This window comes from Zonotrichia albicollis, chromosome 7, assembly GCF_047830755.1.
Source record: "Zonotrichia albicollis isolate bZonAlb1 chromosome 7, bZonAlb1.hap1, whole genome shotgun sequence".
NCBI classification, from domain to species: Eukaryota; Metazoa; Chordata; class Aves; order Passeriformes; family Passerellidae; genus Zonotrichia; species Zonotrichia albicollis.
Window position 1 is genome coordinate 30,057,335 of NC_133825.1, and position 19,246 is coordinate 30,076,580.

The 19,246-nt window shown below is 37.6% G+C and overlaps 1 protein-coding gene across 4 annotated transcripts in view; it reads right to left on the reverse strand.

Annotated features, from left to right (window-relative positions):
- Positions 1–19,246, reverse strand: part of VCL (vinculin) — a 49,373-nt gene that overhangs the window by 15,230 nt on the left and 14,897 nt on the right. For 2 of the 4 annotated variants that reach the window (XM_074544208.1, XM_074544206.1), the window contains exons 2-9: positions 19,027–19,097; positions 13,008–13,158; positions 11,057–11,165; positions 8,562–8,684; positions 8,143–8,303; positions 2,325–2,415; positions 1,416–1,563; positions 397–550 (exon numbers count right to left, since the gene is read on the reverse strand). In XM_074544208.1, the coding sequence (XP_074400309.1) occupies positions 397–550; positions 1,416–1,563; positions 2,325–2,415; positions 8,143–8,303; positions 8,562–8,684; positions 11,057–11,165; positions 13,008–13,158; positions 19,027–19,097 (1,008 nt within the window). Of the gene's footprint in view, positions 1–396; positions 551–1,415; positions 1,564–2,324; positions 2,419–8,142; positions 8,304–8,561; positions 8,685–11,056; positions 11,166–13,007; positions 13,159–19,026; positions 19,098–19,246 lie in introns of all 4 variants that reach the window. The other 2 variants (XM_074544204.1, XM_074544207.1) reach the window with 1 other exon arrangement.

Here is a 19,246-nt window from a genome sequence, read left to right on the forward strand (position 1 = left end):
TGCAGCTTCATTAACATACAGTTCTAAATCCTGAACTCCACTCCCAAAACAGAGGCCAAAGAAAGGGCTCTGGTTTTATCCACAAATAGGTCTGTTCAATCTAAAACCCTTCTATTCTTTTCTTTAGTAAGATTAGTCTATATGCAAATTTAGGGTGTTCCATAGTTTTAATTTAATAACCTTGAAATTTTTAGCAATGCCAAGTAAGTTACCAAAAAAGATCATCAAATGAAGCAAAATTCACCATATGATGTAAATCACTGAATTTAAGATTTTTCTTTGTTAAAGCAAGTATCCCCTCTATGTTCTTCCTATCAAGTAACTGTGTTTTGTTTGGAAACAACTACAGTAGTTCAGTAAAACAGCTCTGAAAGATTTATTAATCCCTAGTGGTACCTGAGCAGCATCAATCTTCTTAGCAATTGCCTGCTTGGAGTTGGTCATGGCCTCCAGCTTGCGGGCTGCGTTCTCCACCTTGGCAGTGAGCAGGTCCAGCCCCTGGGACACCTGCTGGGCTTTCTGCATGGCCATGGGGGTGGCACCCTGTCCTCTGCCCAAAGAGAGCACCACAGATTCAGCTCAGGACTGACTAAAGCTATTTTCTAGTCAAGGAGCAACAAAACCTCTTTATGCTTATTCCCAGCATTTATTGCAAGAGATATAGTACTTAATCAGATTTTGTTTCCTCCTTAAGGAAACAAAAAATAAGTGAGGAACAGAAGTAGAGATAAAACTAAGAACATATTTTCTGTATTCCATAATGTGACACTTAGCAGTCTCAGAGGAATAAACATTTTAAGAGTCAAAAAGTAAAGTTATTTAAGGATACAGTTCCACTAAAGTGCCCAGGACAAGGCCTCTTTTCTCCTCATTTACAGACTGTTGCAGAGAGTCAGAATCTGCAGGAGTTAAAATTTTCCTACATCTAAGTGATGACAGCAAGTCAATTAAAAAAATAAATATGACAATAAAATGTCTTAGCTGCCTCAATCACGTGACACAAAGTTCAATAGAATTTGCCAGTGAAGGATAAACAACAACCACCACATGTGATCTAACATCCCAAAAAACACCTAAAAAGTAGAATATCCATGTATCTTACAGTAATTGGAGTATATCCTCTTTGAAGAACAGACTTAAGAGGAGACTTTAAAATTTCCTTTCTGCCTAATTTGGAGGAAAGTTATGTGTTAGACAGCAAGCAAAGTCAGAATTATCTACTTGAGCAATTCTAATCATCATGTTATGTAATTAAAATTTCTCCTATTAAAACGTATTCTCATCAGAAAAGAAGAAATTGAAGTAAAAAAGGCAAAATACACTTCTGGCCTGCTTTCTCCAGGTTAGGAAGTGCCAACTGCAGAGAAAAGATTTCAGCAGCAGCTGGGAAGCGCCCAGCCCAAGCAGAGCTTTACCTGGCCCGCAGGTCAGCCAGCTGATCCGTCATCTGCCCCAGGGTTTTGCAGGTGCCCAGGATCTCTCTGCGCTCCTTGCCTGCACACAGCTCTCCTGCTTTGCCAGCTTCATCAAGGATCTGCCTTATGGCCTGCTCACCAGCATCCCCTGAGGCACAGGGTCAGTCAGTACAGCAAACAAGACATTCTGTCACATGTATGAGAAAACTCCTGATATCATCATGTCACGTGAACTGCGTTAGGTTCAGTCAGGAAAGCACATTTACCAAAAATGGAGATATACACCAAAAAAACAACAATTCACATCCAACTTTTACAACTCTATTAGTTTGGCTTTGATTTCAGAGGAAGTCCATTTAAAAAGGTCTTTAAACCATGGAACAGGCCTCTATTGAGTTTTGTTTACTTTAAAGATGCATACAAAGGTAAACAAACCCCTTATATAAGTAAAGGTGATCGCAATTAAGCATATTTATGGCAGATACTCATACTAAAAATTTTATGTCAAGACTGAAAGAAAAACACTTAAAGAGATTCTGTTAGGGAAATCTCAAGTTATAAAAATATGAAAATACAAAAGAAGGGATTTTAAATATCAGCCATGGCTACAATTAAGTACTGTTCAAATCCTAAGTTTTTGGGTTTACTGCTGGAATGCAAATGAAGAACATATATGTTCCACAGAACACATATTTCAGACCATTTAGAAGAAGTAAAGCCTTCTAGGTCATTATACACATCTTGTTCAATTCCCAGTATCTAAAGAAAGGAATAAATACAGGTACCTTCAGAATGATCCACTATGTAAGGGTTATTAATGCTTAAAGACAATTTTGTCTTAAACAACAGAAATAATGAGACCTTCAAAAATCAAAATACTTTATGCTGTTGTTTGTGTTTAAATATTACCTGGAGGTGCATTTGGATCTCTCAGCCAACCTTTTGCCTGATTCATCTTTGAATCTATTAAGGCTAAAGCTCTCTTCATGGCTTCAGTGTCCTTTACAAAAGAGAAACCAGCAAAATTATACTCAAAACAAAAATATCAAAGAACAAGTAATCAATGCAACCAAAGCTGACAAAGATTCTATAAAGCAGAGTCTACTTATAAAAACCTATTCGTATAAGCAGCTCAAAACCCATTTTCAAACTAGCAGGTCAAAATTGCTTCTTTCCAGTTAGAACAGACATTTTCATTTCACTCAAAATGCAAAAATTATGCATGCAATTTTAGTGGTTTTTCTATTTCTTTATTTACTAGTGCTTTAATTTCCAAAGTTGGAGCTCTAATAAGCACACATCTTGGAGTTAGTTCCATTTTACATCAGGGCACATAGAAGAGTTGTGATGTAATTGGAGTATCAATATCTGGTAATTGGCCAGTGAATTTTACTGCTTACTTCAGCCTAAGAGGCTGCACATCTGCATTTCTCACCTGCTCTGCTGCCTAAAGTCAAACAGTTGCTGTTAACAGAAAAGGAAGACAACCAGCTAATTTCTGAAAGTCTCAGATATGGAGCTGAATGTCTTTGGAGATAAACACATGTATTTACATGTGATTGTTTAAAACTCTGAACTCCTCTGCCAGGATCATCAAAGAAGCTGTTTCCTTCACTATTATGCCACTACTATCCAACACCTCTGGCTGCAGGGGAAACAACCTCCCAGTTCTGATTTCTCTGCAGTCTGCACATTGTTCATGTGCCATCCCTCCACTAGAGGCCACAAGTTTTCCATCTTACACAAATGGAAGGACGATGAAAATAGTAACATGTACCTAAGTAAGAAGTTGTGGAAAAGCCAAAATAGCTTTTTACCACACATGTCATGGAAGTGATTTGAAACGCATCTAAGATCCCATGAATGGTATAGAGATGACAAAAAGAAGCCTGGCTCTCATGTAGCATCTGAATCAGACTGCCCATGTCCAATGCTTTTGAAGAGAAGCCTACTACACATCAGTGATCAGTACCTTGCTACAGCATGTGCTATCCTGACAACACTAAAATGCCACATTTTGTGGAGCTGCTCATTCTGCATGCTTAGTCTCAAACACACAACAGTAACACTGTGGCATTTTTATTCAGGCATATTAGTCTGTCAGCTATTCATAAGGTGCTATAATATAATTCAGCAAGCAATTTTCTAAAATGTCATGCGATGCAGCTGAGTATTTTCAAAGGCTCTTAAATCACAGCCTGAGAGAGAGCACCAAAAGCAGAATTATTGTCACCTAGATGACTGGGTCTCAAATCTACAAACTGGCTCTCCAAACTCAGTTGGGACCTGTTTGAAAAATCTTCCAAAAGGTCGGATATGCAGCTAGGGGTGGGAAATGGGAACATTATTTTAAAAATTATCTTCTCTATAGCTCAATAATTGTGCATTCAATGCATGCTAAGAGACAGGAAAAATTCATTGAATATTCAAAAGTATATATAAATCTTACTACCTATGAAGGTAGGTGTTACTGTTTTCTGTTGTTTCAGTCAGGCTGAAGCTACTTCAGCTTGAAATGAATGGTCTGTTTCAGGCCTGTCTACCCAGAAATAATTTGAAACAATTAACTGAATTTTTAAAAAGGCAACAGATGTTTCTTATTGTGTCAATGAGATGGTAGGAGAGGGTGGAGAAAAGCAGTGTTGGGAAAATGTCTTTGCCCCCCCCTTTTCACTCTCACAGGCTTTTGTGTGGTCTCAGCTGCCCACAGAGTTGCAGTTTCAGCAGAATTATATAGAAACCTCTGAATCTGAGGTCTAATATCTGAGGATAAAATCATAGGTGTTGCAAATTTTGCACTCATGATTTTGTAATTGCCTGCACTGTCCCAGCAGCAACAGGACCCATCTGCCCTGTCATATGGAGTTACACAACTGGATTGCTCTGCAGGGTGAGTCTGGCTACCCTGTGTTCCTCTGCATATGTTCCCTTTTCCTATTTAAAAAATCTGGTAAAATCCTAGCATAGCAGTTGAAGTGTTTTAAGACAACTGCTCTTAAAGCACCAATTCCCCATCTACACAGCCCAAGGAATCTCTCTCAGCTACAGCCTGGAGTTTTCATTGCAGTGAGCTGAATAATGCAACAGACAGCTAGAATGCATCCTTAACTAGGGTTGTTGGCACAGCCCTTTGTGTCTGCCAGAGCCGTGTCTGGTGTCAGATACCTGGCAAGCAGCAAAGGCACAGCCATACTGAAAGGTCTGGACTCACCAACCAATTCAAGCTATTAAGAAAGGAGGAAGACAAAAGCAGAAACACTCCATCTAAAAAAACACAGCAACTTACTCAAGGTCTCACTGCTTGAAAGTGTCTTGATAGTCTCAACTTCCATAGCTGTTTAAATATTTTATTCCTCCCCTAAACAGCTAAATATGTTTCAAATGTAACTCTTTGGGATTTGCCAATGGAATATCGTTTGCAAGCGTGAATTTTTTGTTAATCCCACTGCTCTTTTGCAAAAAAAAATTATAGTTTTATCAGCAAAAACTGATTCTTTCCCTCCTCTCCCTGCCAACAGTTCCCCTGTTACCAAAAGGAAGTTTATTAACAAAATCAGCACTATTGCATTTTCAGAAGAGATAAACTATTTCAGTTACTCAAATTAAACAACTAGGGCAACACTGTCTGAAGGGAAAAGAGCAATCTGGATTTGTTCCAAACCAATTCCTAAAGCAAATATTATTGAAGACACTTCTGTGCATCATTTCTGCCACTACCAAGAATTTTGAGCTCATTCAGGGAGCAGGTAGTATTGGCTCTGCTATGCAAAAGAGCAAAATAAATCCTACACAATTCCTTGCTGGATGTAAAACACAACCTCTCACTCAATAAAGTGGTCTAGTCTAAGGATATCTGCATTTCATGACCAAAGAAGGCAATGCTGGAGGAAATAGGCAAAGCCAGTGTTCTGGCAAGATAGATAGCTTAGTCACCATTCAGGGTTCAATCCTGCAAGCCCTTAGATATCTCTCAGCTTCTCACAACTGTTAACTCCCTCCAATTCCATGGAAATGAAAGATGCTTGAATTGAGTATTACTGGAAATTCATTTCAAAATAAACACTAACAATATGCAAGAGAAAATTAAATTCCTCTGAAAAACAAAAACTTCAAGGAAAAAAGTTCAAAGCTATGAATGAAAAAATAGATACAATTCTTTTCCCCAGGATTTTGTCCAAGAATAGTATTTCAGTTCTAAAGCACCATACTATTTTTAAAATCCAGTGTAAACAGAGATTATTGCAAGCCAGTAATAGTAATGTGCAGAGTCCAGAAAGACCAACAAAATAGTTTACCTACGGCTACAACCCCTACAAAACCCACAGCTTTGGCTCCACACGTTGTTCATTCTCCACTGTCTCTAGATAGATTGTGATAACTCAGGGTATAAATAACTCAAGATAGAATAATAAACAAAGTCCAACATCAGCAATAGCATGTACTACACAGATAAAAATTCAAGGCTGGGCATCCCCAAACACCTTACTTTATTCCCTAAAAGCATGGGGAAAATATTTTCTTTCACCACCATGCACAAAATGCATGCAACAGTGACCTCAACTACAACTAAACAGCTCCATCTTCCTCCTAGCAAAATAACAATTGTTAGGCAATTGCTACATATGTGTGCAAATACAGCATCATGTCTGTGATAGGTGGCTATTAGCAAACTAGTTTCTGCTTCCTCATCCCACTGCATTTTTCAATTCAAATGCTTTGTCATCACTGTTTAATGCCCAGTGTTACAGCTCCAAATTATCAGGATATCTTCATTCAAAACCAAAATACAATTTAAAAATTCTCAGTTCAGAACAGAATGATACTTTGATTATACTAATCCACACAACATATTAATGCATTAAGCATAATGACCAATAGTTTCCATTAGGAAATACTGCTAATATACCAACTGTTTTCTTAATTAAGTCCTTTATTAATCTGCCTCACCAGCAGTATGAATAAGAGTTTCCTAAGCCTAAATTGCCAACTCCTTGCAATAGACATTTTTCTTCACCACAAAAATTTCCACATTTGTTGTCTAAAATAAAACAGTATTCATATTTCATAAAATACAGGAAAGCTTAAATCCAAAAATAAAATTGAATTGAAAAGTGTCCATGCAAGACTGCAGTTTTAAGCCTTGACCTAAAGAACATGAACCATCTGAAATGAAGGAAGGCTATGGGTAAAACACTATGGAATAGACAAAATTCCTGACTTAATAAAGCTTTCTGGCCATGCAGAAAGCTGGTTCCTGCATGACTGGACCCTTTATTTGTCACTACAGAGACTCATAAACTAACATAAAAGCATTCAGAAAGAATGTGCTGTAAAATCTTGCCCTAATTCTAATCAGATTCAGAAAGAGTCTTGATGCAGATCAGCTTGCAATTACCATTCTCAGTGACAGCCAAGACAGAGCTATTATGTGATAGCCAGACAGAGCTATTATGATCTCTTTAACCTGTGTGTATATCCCTAAGTATAAATGCCAGTGCCACAGCTGGCAGTCAGAGAAGTTGCACAGCACACAGTCTGCACACAGCACAAAATCCCACAGACATGCTTTTTTTGGGTTTAGTGCAAGGGAGAGGTGGAGGGTGTGGAAGAAAGCTTACCTTCTAAAGGTGAGGAAAGGGTAAGAAACAGGACAACAAAAACAGAGATGCATACAGTAGTCATAATAAGGAAGTGATAGTGACAAAATAAATCAAGAGGCAAACTGAGGGTCAAGTGCCAAAAACCATAGGCCAAAGTGATTTTACATCTTGGTTACATCAATGTTAGATTTCCTGCTAGACTTTGTTTAGTAACTAGTCTGGCTTCAGGTCTCAGTAAGTTTTCCATGACATTTATGCTTATTTGTTGCTCATATTATTAACCATTAAAAAAATATCCTCAGCAATTTACCTCCAAGTACTCAAAAATAACTTGGCAGGAATTTCAGTTATGCAGCTGCATTTATTTGTAAGCCCAGAACACTTATGGTTCTGTCTGTCAGACCTGCTTTACAGTCTTCTAGACACTTCAGCATCATTTCAGAGCAGCAATTAGCTCCAGGTTAAGTGGTTGCAGTCACTCACACAGCTCAACACTGAGGTGTAAGAACCAATCCTGTCCCTAAGCCACTTTCCCAGGCATCAAACTTAGCCAGAAAGCCTCTTCAATCTAACAGATTCCTTTGAGATAAGACAAAACCCTGAAATTTACTCTCATGTCCAGAATAAATATGGGGCAGGGAGAAACAAGGCAAATGTTCAAGGAGGAATTCCCCAAAATTGACTAAAATTTCTCAGTTCCAAGCCTTTTGCACAAGGAATACAACAGCAGCCCATCTTTTCTGGCAGGATCTAGAAGGGAAATCTCAATCTCACTTATGAGACCAGCTGAATGAACAGTAACTTTTACACCAAACTTTCCTACATCAAAAATTATTATGTAGGGTAGTTATAGATAGGGAAAATATCCTTCTCTGAGTGGAATATACCATATTCCAGGACTCCCTAATGATGCTGAAACTAAAGCATGAATAAATCTGTCTTCTGTTACACCACTGAGTTGCAGTAAACCATTGAATTACCTTCAAATACCCCACTAGTTTAACTTTGCTTATTGAGAGAAAGCTCAATATTTCATATTTCAGTGGTCTCAGAAGCACAAGTTTAAAAGGGTAAAACACAGTAGATAAAAACTAGACTTCTACATACAAATGTTGATATGAAAATACCTTGCTTGCCCAGGCATCTTCATCCCAGGAAGTGAGTTGCAATACACGAATTATTTCGTTTATCTCAGCACTCATTTTCTCTACTGTGAAATTGCGGTTTTTCAAGGCCTCTTCTATTCCCTGGCTTTTAGAATTTTTTGTGGTTACAAAAATCTTCATAGCTGTGAAAATAGCAGAGATTAGAAAAAGGTATATGCAAGACCAATCAGTGGTCAAGTTGGCCTTCTACTGTATTTATATGGAACATTTCCTTTTGCTCGGATCATTTTATCTCAAAGAGATTGTAGTTTTAACACAAGAAGCACAGTTACTTGCAATTGATTACAGATGTCAAGACTATTTTTAATTAACATAAAACATGGGAACTCCAGTTCAAAACAGTAATTCAGAATGGTATTGAAGAACAAAGAAAAAAATACCTGAAATAAGTACTGGCAATAGCTCCTTGACTGTATTCATGGAGTTTACCAGCATAACCCGATGTTCCTGATGAGTTAATTCCTGTTGTCGCTCGTCAATCATTTTGGCCATCTTTGTCATTCCTAAAGATTGAAGTAATTCAACATTAAAACACTTGAGATTTCGAAACAAGAATAAGGCATAATGATTGATGAAAACTATATTGAAGTTGAAAACTTTTATATTAGCAGCTGTTACTTTAAACACATTCCAGATACTTCAGAGAAGTCACTATTCAAAAACTAGCACTTTCTGCCAAAACAGAAAGACTACTCAAAATTTTAGATTTAAAATCCTATCAATAAAATAGGAAAATACATGAAATTACAGGTTTAGGACATGAAGTCACTTAATGAACACTGGAAGCTGATTAAAAAGGCAGGAGGAGGGTGTCATCTTTTCTGTTAAGATTTGATCCATGGCTTAAGTGAAGGACAGAAAAAGGAAATGTCAGGATTTTGTTTGCTTGCTTGGAGGTTCTACCAAAGGTCAAGAACTTATTTATTTACACTTCATATTTGCTAGAAATACTTCAGTACCCTAGAAGCCTGTAAAGAATTCCATTTATTCTAGAGCAATAGCTAAGACTTGTGAGGTTTATCACACAGTGCATGTGGAAACTTCAGACACAGCTTCACAAAAACTTAAGATTATTTAAATTGGTTCTGTTGTGCTCCTACTCTTTCTCCTCCAGGGTATAAAACTGGAAGGAAGCTGTATATTCTTTGGCCGAATTACCTTTCTGCTGGTTAGCATCTTAATACTGTTTCATGACATCACTGAAAGTAGCAGGATCCTCACACTGAGAGCACAGACAGGCAAGCTGTGCAGAACCACATTTCCTTTTACATGACAAAAGCCTTAGTAGGTAATCATGTTCCCCTCTCTAGTTCCAGCATAAACCCTATAAGCACTTCCTTGACTTTAAGTGTACCTGCTGATACTCCTGTTGTTTATTCAGTACTCACATGGATGGTTCAGTTCAAATGCCCATTAATTTAACTACAAGGACTCTGGGCTTTACATTTTGTGGGCATGGGCTGCAGATGTTGAGCAGCAGCCAGCTCAGACAAAGACAGAGCTTCTACAGCACTCCAGAAGCACAAGGCTCACTATTTATTCACAATACCACGAGTTTAGAGAAGATTATTTGCAATTAAGATGACAAGCCTATACCTCACTGTAAGAAACTAAGACACTTACCCAAGACCTCTGGCATACATATGTAACAGCAAATTATGTATGTGAGGTTCAGTGAAAAAAGTCAAATACTTGCAACTGAGCCAAACAGAGCGAACTGAATTTAGGGAAAACTTCCATTTTAAAGATAAGTAAAACAATAACCACAGAGAAACTAAATGTGTATATACCAAGTTGAAGAAAAAGTTTCAGGGAAAGAGAAGATTGCCCTTTTGTTTTATCATTTCCTCTTCAAAACATGGCAAAAACTATTTAATTGAAAGTAATTTCTGATGGGAAATAAAAGTTTAGAGAACACTATACCTCCATATGGAACTTCAAAGTTTTTCCACATCTAGAAACAAGGTCAAGTATACACGTGTTAAATAAAAACAGGATCATCTACAAACATGCCCTGTGCCATGACATCTCTTAGTCATTTCTTTCATCACCTAGCCACATTATACAAGTATTTATAAATATAAAGCACCAACTAGATTCCTTTTGGTTTTATATAAGCATTCTTTAGTTCAGTGTAATTTTAATTCCAACATCTTCCTACACTACCACCACCACATCTCCATTTTACAGAATGCATTTGTTAAATACTTTAGCGACTTCATGCTGAAGCTAAAGCATTTGAACCAGCAGATGACATAGATTAATGGTAGCTTTCCTCTAGAGCAATGGAGAGATAGAGACAGCAGCTCCTCACTTACCCATCACTTCCACCACTCCAAGTGTGAGTTAACACAGTGAAGTAACAAGTAGAGAAGGAGCACCAAAGAGCAAACAGAATTTCCATAACAGCTGGGCTTTTGTATCATACTTCCAGACAGCTATTTCTGCAGCCTCATTAAGATGGTAACATATGACATGTAGCATACATTATTCCAAGAAATTCCTTCTGGGCCTAAGTATCTCAGCCAGTGCAGACATTTTATCAGGTTAATGGATTTTATATCTGTGAGTGCTTACTTACAGAGTTTTTTCAATTTTTTTTTTATCCTTACTAACGCATGCTTACTTCCTTCACAGTACAGGAAAAGTACAGTACATATCATTCATGTGCAAATCTCATTTACCAACATCTTCTGCATTATTAAAAGAGACTGTGAAACAGAATGAGTCATTCTTCCCAACATAAACTTCCAAAGCAACTGCTTTACCATTGTCCCAGTGTTCAAAACTTGGGTGAGGGAGATGCTGGTGGGAGAACAAAGTAATAGAAAAGACTATACTTAATATATTTATGAAAGACTGAAGCAAATCAAACCTGGCCCTAAATTCTTCGTGTAAGTCACCAGATCCTCCATTGTCTCTACCACTTCTGCCACAGTCAAATACTCCAATATTCCTTTGCAGACACGGATGATTTTACGGACCTAAGAGAGAAACATCAACATTATTTCTTATCTAACGCTAAGTTACACTTGCATTAGAAATGCAAATCTGTTATTCGAACAATTTAGTTATAGCATTTGCTAATAGGACAAATGGGCAATTATAAAGGTCTGAGATCCTGAATAAGTTACCCAAATTCCATTAGTCAAGTGCTGTAGTAGCAAGCCAATATTTAATCAGCTTTCCACTACTCAGAAATGCAAAATCCTACTTCCAATGTTTTCACTTTGTATGATATATGTAAGATAGCATTGAGAAATTGGGTTAGAAAGAGCCTCATCTATGTATGCTGTCATGCTTGAAGTTTTTCATTGCAATTTCATCAATAAAATATTTAACTTAAATCACAAAGCAAAGCTACATAGAAAGCAGACTTCAGGCTTTCAGAGGAAGTATCATTTACCATACAGCTTTACATATGGATAAAGCATTACCCAGCATTCCAGCAGGGAAGATAGATCCAGCATCTTAAACTTTCCAGAAAAATCTGTGAAAGCTGTATTTCATTTACCTCTGGACCTCTGCCTCAGCTTAACTTTTTTCAGTCTACATTTGATTCCCAAACAGTTCTGTCAGTAAATATTCTAACCTCTGAACCACATTACTTCTGACATCACTACATACAATTATTATGGAAGAACGAGTTAATTGACATTTAATTTGTATTAACCACATGCAGTGTTTAGCACCTAGAAAAGACCAAAGCTTCCTCTGAAACTCATTTTAGTTTGTCCCAATGCTACTTTATATTGAAACTGAGCACAGACACTGGTCAACTTAAGTACTTGTAAAAAATCCATCATTCCTGACTAATGGCATTCTTCTCATTAACAAGGAGTTGTCAGGTGAGTTGCACACAGCATTAACTTCACAAAAGTCAATTCATTTCCTAAATACTAGAAAGAGAGATTAAAAGCTATAAACTTCCTTGAAAGCCCCATAACACTTCTATTGAACACCATTTCAGAGGAACCTGCTAACATTGCCATGAGATGGTTAAATGAGACAAAGATACCATGTTAGATTACTCAGAACAGCAAGAAGAGCAACACAATTCCATAGGTTAACAAATTGTAGCAGAATGAGAATTGACATCAGTATTTTTAACAGCATGATCTTTCTTATTCAGAAATAAGCAAGACTCTACATCCCCAGAAAGAGCACCAAAACTATGATTTGTAACAAAAAAAAATTTCAAATGAGACATTTACATTTCCTTGCAACTATGGCTTTTCTTTTTTTTTTTTTTTTTTTTTTTTTTTTTTTTACATATGAGGATGGAGAAACAGCACTTCTGAGTCAGTTTCTGGCTAGTGCAATAGCCAAAATGTAGCAACTGTTAGATTTATCAGAATACATCTTCTGCCTGACTAGCCAGACAGTCCAAATTTGTATTACCACCCATGCCCAAGGCCAATTAAATTGCCAGAGCAATTGAGCCAGACAAACATGCTAGCAAGTGGCCTAGGGCTTTTCAATGAAGGGATACAGAAAATATAAGGATCAATAATGGGTAAAGTGAAGGGAATACAGAAAAGCATCAGGAAGGTATCAGACAATTGAAGAGATCTGGCCTTCTTGAGCAATAATCACAGGCAGCACCTAAACATTACGCCATGCAAAAATGCTCCTCACAAAACAGAGCAACAAGTCTTAAGCTCCTTCTGACAGAAAGGAATGCAAAATATGTTTCCAATCAAGCTGAAATGGTCAAAACCTCATTAATCTATTTAATAGCTTGGTTTAGCTACTTTAGTGAGGGGAACATTTTAATTAATAACCCTGTTGTGCAGCCACTTCTGTCAGTCGGGCTGGGATCCTACCTCTGCTTCATCGAATGTCAGGAGCAGGTCTGACGTTCCAGAAAGGATTCCTCTGGAGCCATCGATGAGATAATCACGAGCTGGGACTGAGTAGGGGTCTGCCTGCAGCATCTGGGCTGCCCGCACCAGCTTGGTGCAGGCGTTCTCCACTCTGCGGGAAGCCAGCACACAACAATTGCTGGTTAGCTCCTGTCTGTGTGACCACAGGCTTGAGAAAATGCTGGATTTATTTTTAACTTGACCATCTGAAGCACCACAAACAAACTCATCATTCTACACCTTTACAGTTTAAAAGGCAAGAGTATTTATTGTATTTTTTCTAACAAAAAGTCACCAGCAACCACACAATCCAGTTTTTCAGAAGTCACACAACCTTCCCACATAGGGAAGGTTTGAAGTACCTCTTACAGAGCTCACAGCACAGTGTCATTAAGGAGAGCTCCCAGCGCAGCAAAATACCTTACATTCTTCATGACAAGGGCAGGGAACAAAACACCCATTCTTTCAGGACTTCACAGTCAAAGTAACTGTTAACTTTTATCAGCCTTGTATAGGCATTGTTATTCAAGTAGCAATTGCTATCAATAAATATTAAATGACAGCTACACATGAGGACAAAATAACATGAAAGACACTGTGCTCTGGTCATTGAAGCTGTAGTCGAGGTCTTCAGAATGTTAACACTCATAGAAAGAGCAATTTAAATAAGCACAAAATGCAGTGGTATGGTACAATGTTCAAATGCAGCTTGCAATTCCAGACATAAAAGCAGAAAGAAGATTTTGCAAGATATTACAGTATGTAACTACAGTAACACAAAAGGTACTTAGAATAAGAAGATAAGCTCTGAAATTAGGTTCCATCAAATAATTTAATATAACAATTTTAAAATATCAAAAATTGGAAGACTGAAAATGTTTTGATTTGGTTCTCTTGAATTACTTTGTGATGCCTTTGGAGAATAAAAAAATCAGACTTCCCTGTCACGTTAGCTATGCTACTCATGACTGCACTTTCCTCCACTGTCTCCCACTTCATTTAAGTGTAGTGTAATACATAAGGCTCGGTGCATGTGAATGCCATGTGCTCATTCAATAACAGGAGGTTCCAACAAACATAAAGCACTTTTACTACAGCAATGCTACCTCTTGTGACCACTTCTGCATGCTTGTCACATTGCCCATTTTCTACTGACCACATGGACAAAATAAGACACCCATTACAGGGGAACTCACTTTTGTCCTGAAAGTCAAGTTTTCAGCTTATAGATCCCTAGAATAGATCACATTGGACCAGCTATATTATCATAACTAGCTCCTCTTGGGAGACATCTGCTCAGTGTATCACATGGCAGAGGCTCCTAACTGAGCAAGAAAATGGCAAAGGATTTCAAGGCAGAAAGTGGAAATGGTCTGCTCATCACTATGCAATGCACTTAGTTGTGTTATCAAAGTCAACTGACTTCACTAAATTACATTTCCGTGCCTGCTTCTCACATTTATTCTTTTCAACTCTGCCAAGAAAGGGATTAAACAAATCACCTATTCAGCAGCTCAGAGCTATAGGCTCAGAAATACTTAATTTCCCACAGTTTAATTTCATGGTTGTCTGTTTAATACTGATAATTATCTCAAGGCTGCCTTTCTCATTTGTTAAGAGAAGAATTAACATAAATGCATATTACGCTAGAAGCCACCATAATTAATGAAAATAGTGTTTCTAAAGATTTAAAGTTTTCTTTCACAGTTTTTAGGGTTGAACCTCTTAAAGGTAAATGTGAATTTCAATAGTATGATGCCTATTTTGTATGAATTTCCCAATGCACTTAAAATGCTTCAGGAGTGTAAGCTGTGTACAAGAAAATCATAGTGGTGCTTGAAAATCAGACACTTCATCCCCTGCAAAGTACACATGCTAGGGAGCAAAAGATTAGGATTTGTTTACTTCCATGAAAAAAACCCAACCAACCAAAACAACACAAATGACCACAGCCCCTAAAAATGCAATGAACCACTTGTTCTATCACAACAATCAACCATGTTCAGAAGTTTCAAATAGAAATTTATTACTATGGTGAAATTTCTAATCTCTGTATTATAATGCAACTTAAAAAACCCAACAACATATCTTAGTAAAAAAGTGTTTGTTTTTGAGGTGTGATTACAATAAAGCTATCTTAACACCAGCCAAATTCTTTGTGGGGAAGACACTGGTCACAATATTTGTAGCCATACTACTTTGGGTAGCCAATCCACCTCATCACAGTAATGCATTCCTTACAGAACATGATGGGGGAAAAGTAGCTTATGCTAAACTATCATTCTAGTTTTTAGGTTTCAGGATTGACCTCTGCTTTTCCCTGAGTTTGTTTTCCAGTTTAACCACTACAGTTTAGATTGCTTGCAGTTCTAGAAATAAAAAGTAAAAAGCAAATCTTTTACATATAATTTGTTAATACAGATACCAGCAGTGCAGCTGCAGCTCAACTACCAAAATAACAATAACATAGAATAGCATTATTGCTTGATTTGTTAAATGGGCATCAAAGTTAAACAAATTTTTTTTCTCAGTGTAAACCAATAGTGTAACCCTATTCTTTGCCTAGAGACTGCAGTTCTTCACTTCTTTACAAGACAAGCTTAACAAGTAATAGGAACACATTGCAAAACATCTGATGTAAATTATATGCATTACTTATACTCCCTGGTGATTAAGACAATTAAGATAAAGAACTCAGCATTTTTTAGCTCTAAGTGAACAGTTCCAATGTGGTTTATGTCAGTAGCAAGTGAAGGGATGCATGATAGCTTTTCAGCAGCCAGCAAGTTATTTTGCTGCACAATCACACTCCTACTGAAAAGCTTTACAGATTACCATAACATATTTTTATCATGAACCCTCGATGCCTGTATCAAGTCTTTCAAAATAATAAACACACCTCTCTATCATCCAGGACTGGTAATCCTTTTGAATAGAGGAAATACAGACAGGGAATGCAGTGCTAGCACATGTGTACTGCTTCTCACCCATCATCCATGCACCAGAACAAACTCTGCCAGAGCACTCCCTTAAAAAGGAATGCCACTTCCTCAACTAACACTTTAGAAACAAAAACTCCCTGTCAGGAAAACAAAAAAGACTCATCTGTTTCAATTCTTGCATCTAAATTCTGTCCTTTACAGCAGTAAAAAATAAGGCTCCCTTTGTACCTCATCTGTGACTACCATCTGTCCCCATAACCAAGATACCCAGGACAATACACTCCCCATGTTAACAACAAACTGTTCATTTGTACCAATTCATTTTGATATAAACTCCAGATTAACAAAAACCCACAAGTGGAACATGTTATCATTGATAAAAACCATTAAGCATTTCTAACTCATGTTACTGCATCTAGGACAGTAAGTACTCTGTGGAGTGGGTCATTACTCTGACAGATACCTTTGGTTCCCATTTTACATTGTATCACAGCTCATGCAGTCATGAATTGCTGCAGACAAAGTTCCTGCACCCAGCACAAAGTGGCACTATTCAGCAGTACTTGTGTCACATTTCTACAGTAATTTAATTATTCAAGTCTTGCACAATTTGCTACATTTTGATCAAAGGCTTAATACAGTATAGCAATTTAAAAAATCTCTTTTCCTTAGTCATTTACTTGTCTAGGTGAAGAAGCCGGAAATTAAGTAAAAATTACACACATCCTAGAAAATGAGCACAATAAAAATTACACATTTGCATCAAGAAGCAAGGAAAAACCTTTGATCTCATTTCATGAAATAAACAGTCCCCTCAAAAACTCAAACCCCTGACAGCCAGAGAAGATCACACACCAGGCACACAGCATGATAAATACTGCAGTGGATTGTATCAAAGGCCCATTTAGCTCAGCATCCTGTCTCCAATAGTAGCTGCAAGTAAAAGCCTAAGGAAGGTTAAAAGCAGGATAAGCATTTATCATGCTTCCTCTAGGCACTCTCCCATCCTTCAACTATTTTCAGTTCTTGGGACTTCCTGCAGTTTGTATATTTGACCCACAATGGATCCCTCTAAGTCCTTAGCTATTAACCTCCAAACCCACATAAAGAGTTTTAAGAGTACACAACTAGCTGTACAAAGAATCTCCCCCTACTGTTGGCTTACAAACTGCTAGCTTAAAGCAATTCCCCCATCAAGTTCTGGACAGGAAAAACACAAGTTTTCACCTTCTCCATGCAACTCATCCTTCCTTAGACGTTGTCAGGGCCTCAATCCCCTCTGTCACTTTCCCAGTTTCAGTCTACTCAGCTTTGCATTATACAGAATTCATTCTATGCCTTTGTTCTCCAAGCCCTTCTATGAGCTTTTCCAGTCCTACAACTTTTTGAAACTTGTGTGACTACCAGGACATGCAGTATTCAAGCTGCAGAACAAAATGATATTGTGACATTTTTATCTCTCATTCTTTGATGATAAACCTAATGTTTTATTTACTTTGACATCATGAACAGGTAAGGATGCTCTCACCAATCTTTACTCACTATTGGTAATGGTCAGTTCAATCATCCTATCTGCCATCATGCCTGTTGCTCTCCCAAGCATGCAGAATTTCAGATATTTAGAAGTAATTTAATCCACACTTAACATCAAGTCACTTCAATTAATAAGGTACTGTAATTTCCCCGAGTCATCCATTAACCTCTCTGCCCTGCATAACACTTGCACTTTTCACTAAGTACTTTTGCCTCCCAAGTCAGCCTGGTCTCCAAAACATTTATTAACATGGTGAAAAGCACAATCCCAACCAAGAGCTCCACAGTCTTACTGATTTTCTCCTGCCATTGTCAGGGTTAACCATATCATCTTTTCTTCCACTTTCAATTTCCTTTCTCATACAAAAATTTTTCTAACTACCCTGCAGCTACTTCACCTTCTTAAAAGCCTTCACCTGCCAAGTTTGGAAATCAGTGTATACTGTATTACCTGGACTACCCTTTCCCCTGTTGGCAATATTTCTAAGAATACCAATAGATTTATAAGGCAGAATTTCCCTCCACAGAAACACTGTCAATTCACCCAAAGCACACTATATATAGGTGAGCTCTCTCTGTTCTCTAATACAGAATTTCTGGTCATTTATTCCAAAGGTACACCAGACCTGTACATCTCCTGTTCCCCAGATTTCCCTAGAAAGTTTCTCAGGCTGTAGCATCACTTTGATAGATATACTGGTGGTCTCAAGTGACAGATTACTTCACCAATAATTCAGCCATTTCCTTCTTGAACTCATATGCTAATACCATTTGCAGCATTATTCTAATAATTCGTTTTGTCACCCTACCGTGCAATAAACTAAATCCTTATTCACTGCCTATCCTAAGTTTTCTCCTTAGATATCACCTCCCTTCTCCCTTTTATTATTTTCCCAGTTGTCTCAATGCTTTCTTGTTTTGACTATCTGCCTGCTTGGTGTTTGGAAATAACAGTAAAATACTCAGAAATTCTGTATACACTGGACAAGGCTAACAAAGAGGTTCCTATAGGTAGTAGAAGAAAGTTACTTCAATAGAGGTCTGGCAATAAGCAGCTTGGAAACTCCACAACAAGGTGTGATGGATCATTTTTAAGGCTCAAGGCAACAGAAGGAGAAAGTCAGTTGTCCTTTACACCAAGGCATGCAATTAAGAATGCCTGTAGTAAGTCACTGCTCTTCAAATGTCTTAGATCTCCAGGCAGTTATACTATCAGCTGCCTATACTGACAAATTCACATTTTCCCATCAGCCAAATAAATAAAAAAAGATTGAGACACCACATTGTCTCTGACACTTTAGGCAAACCTACAGGAGCACACAGCTAAGTGCCATTGTTACCCTGATTAATTTTTGTAACTATTTTTAAAGGAAGAAATACCATATGTATGGACTTATATATACAGAATGTAACAAGACAAATCCCTGCTGCCAAAGAGGTTGTTCCTGACATTAGAACAGGTTTCCTGTACACACAACACAAGATTTTTAAAAAAATTAATTTACTTGATAAATGCTGGTGGCATATCCCTTTTCAAGATCTGGTCTTCTGTTGTCTGCACAGTCTCTTTTCCAACCTGCAGGAGAAAACAGGCATACTTAAAAATCAGAATTTCAATGTCAAGGCCAGATAAAAGCAAATAGTGACATAAATAAAAAAAAGCACTTTGTACTAATGACAGCTCCTTTCACCAGGTTCCTGTTGCTGTATTTACTTTTGAGATCA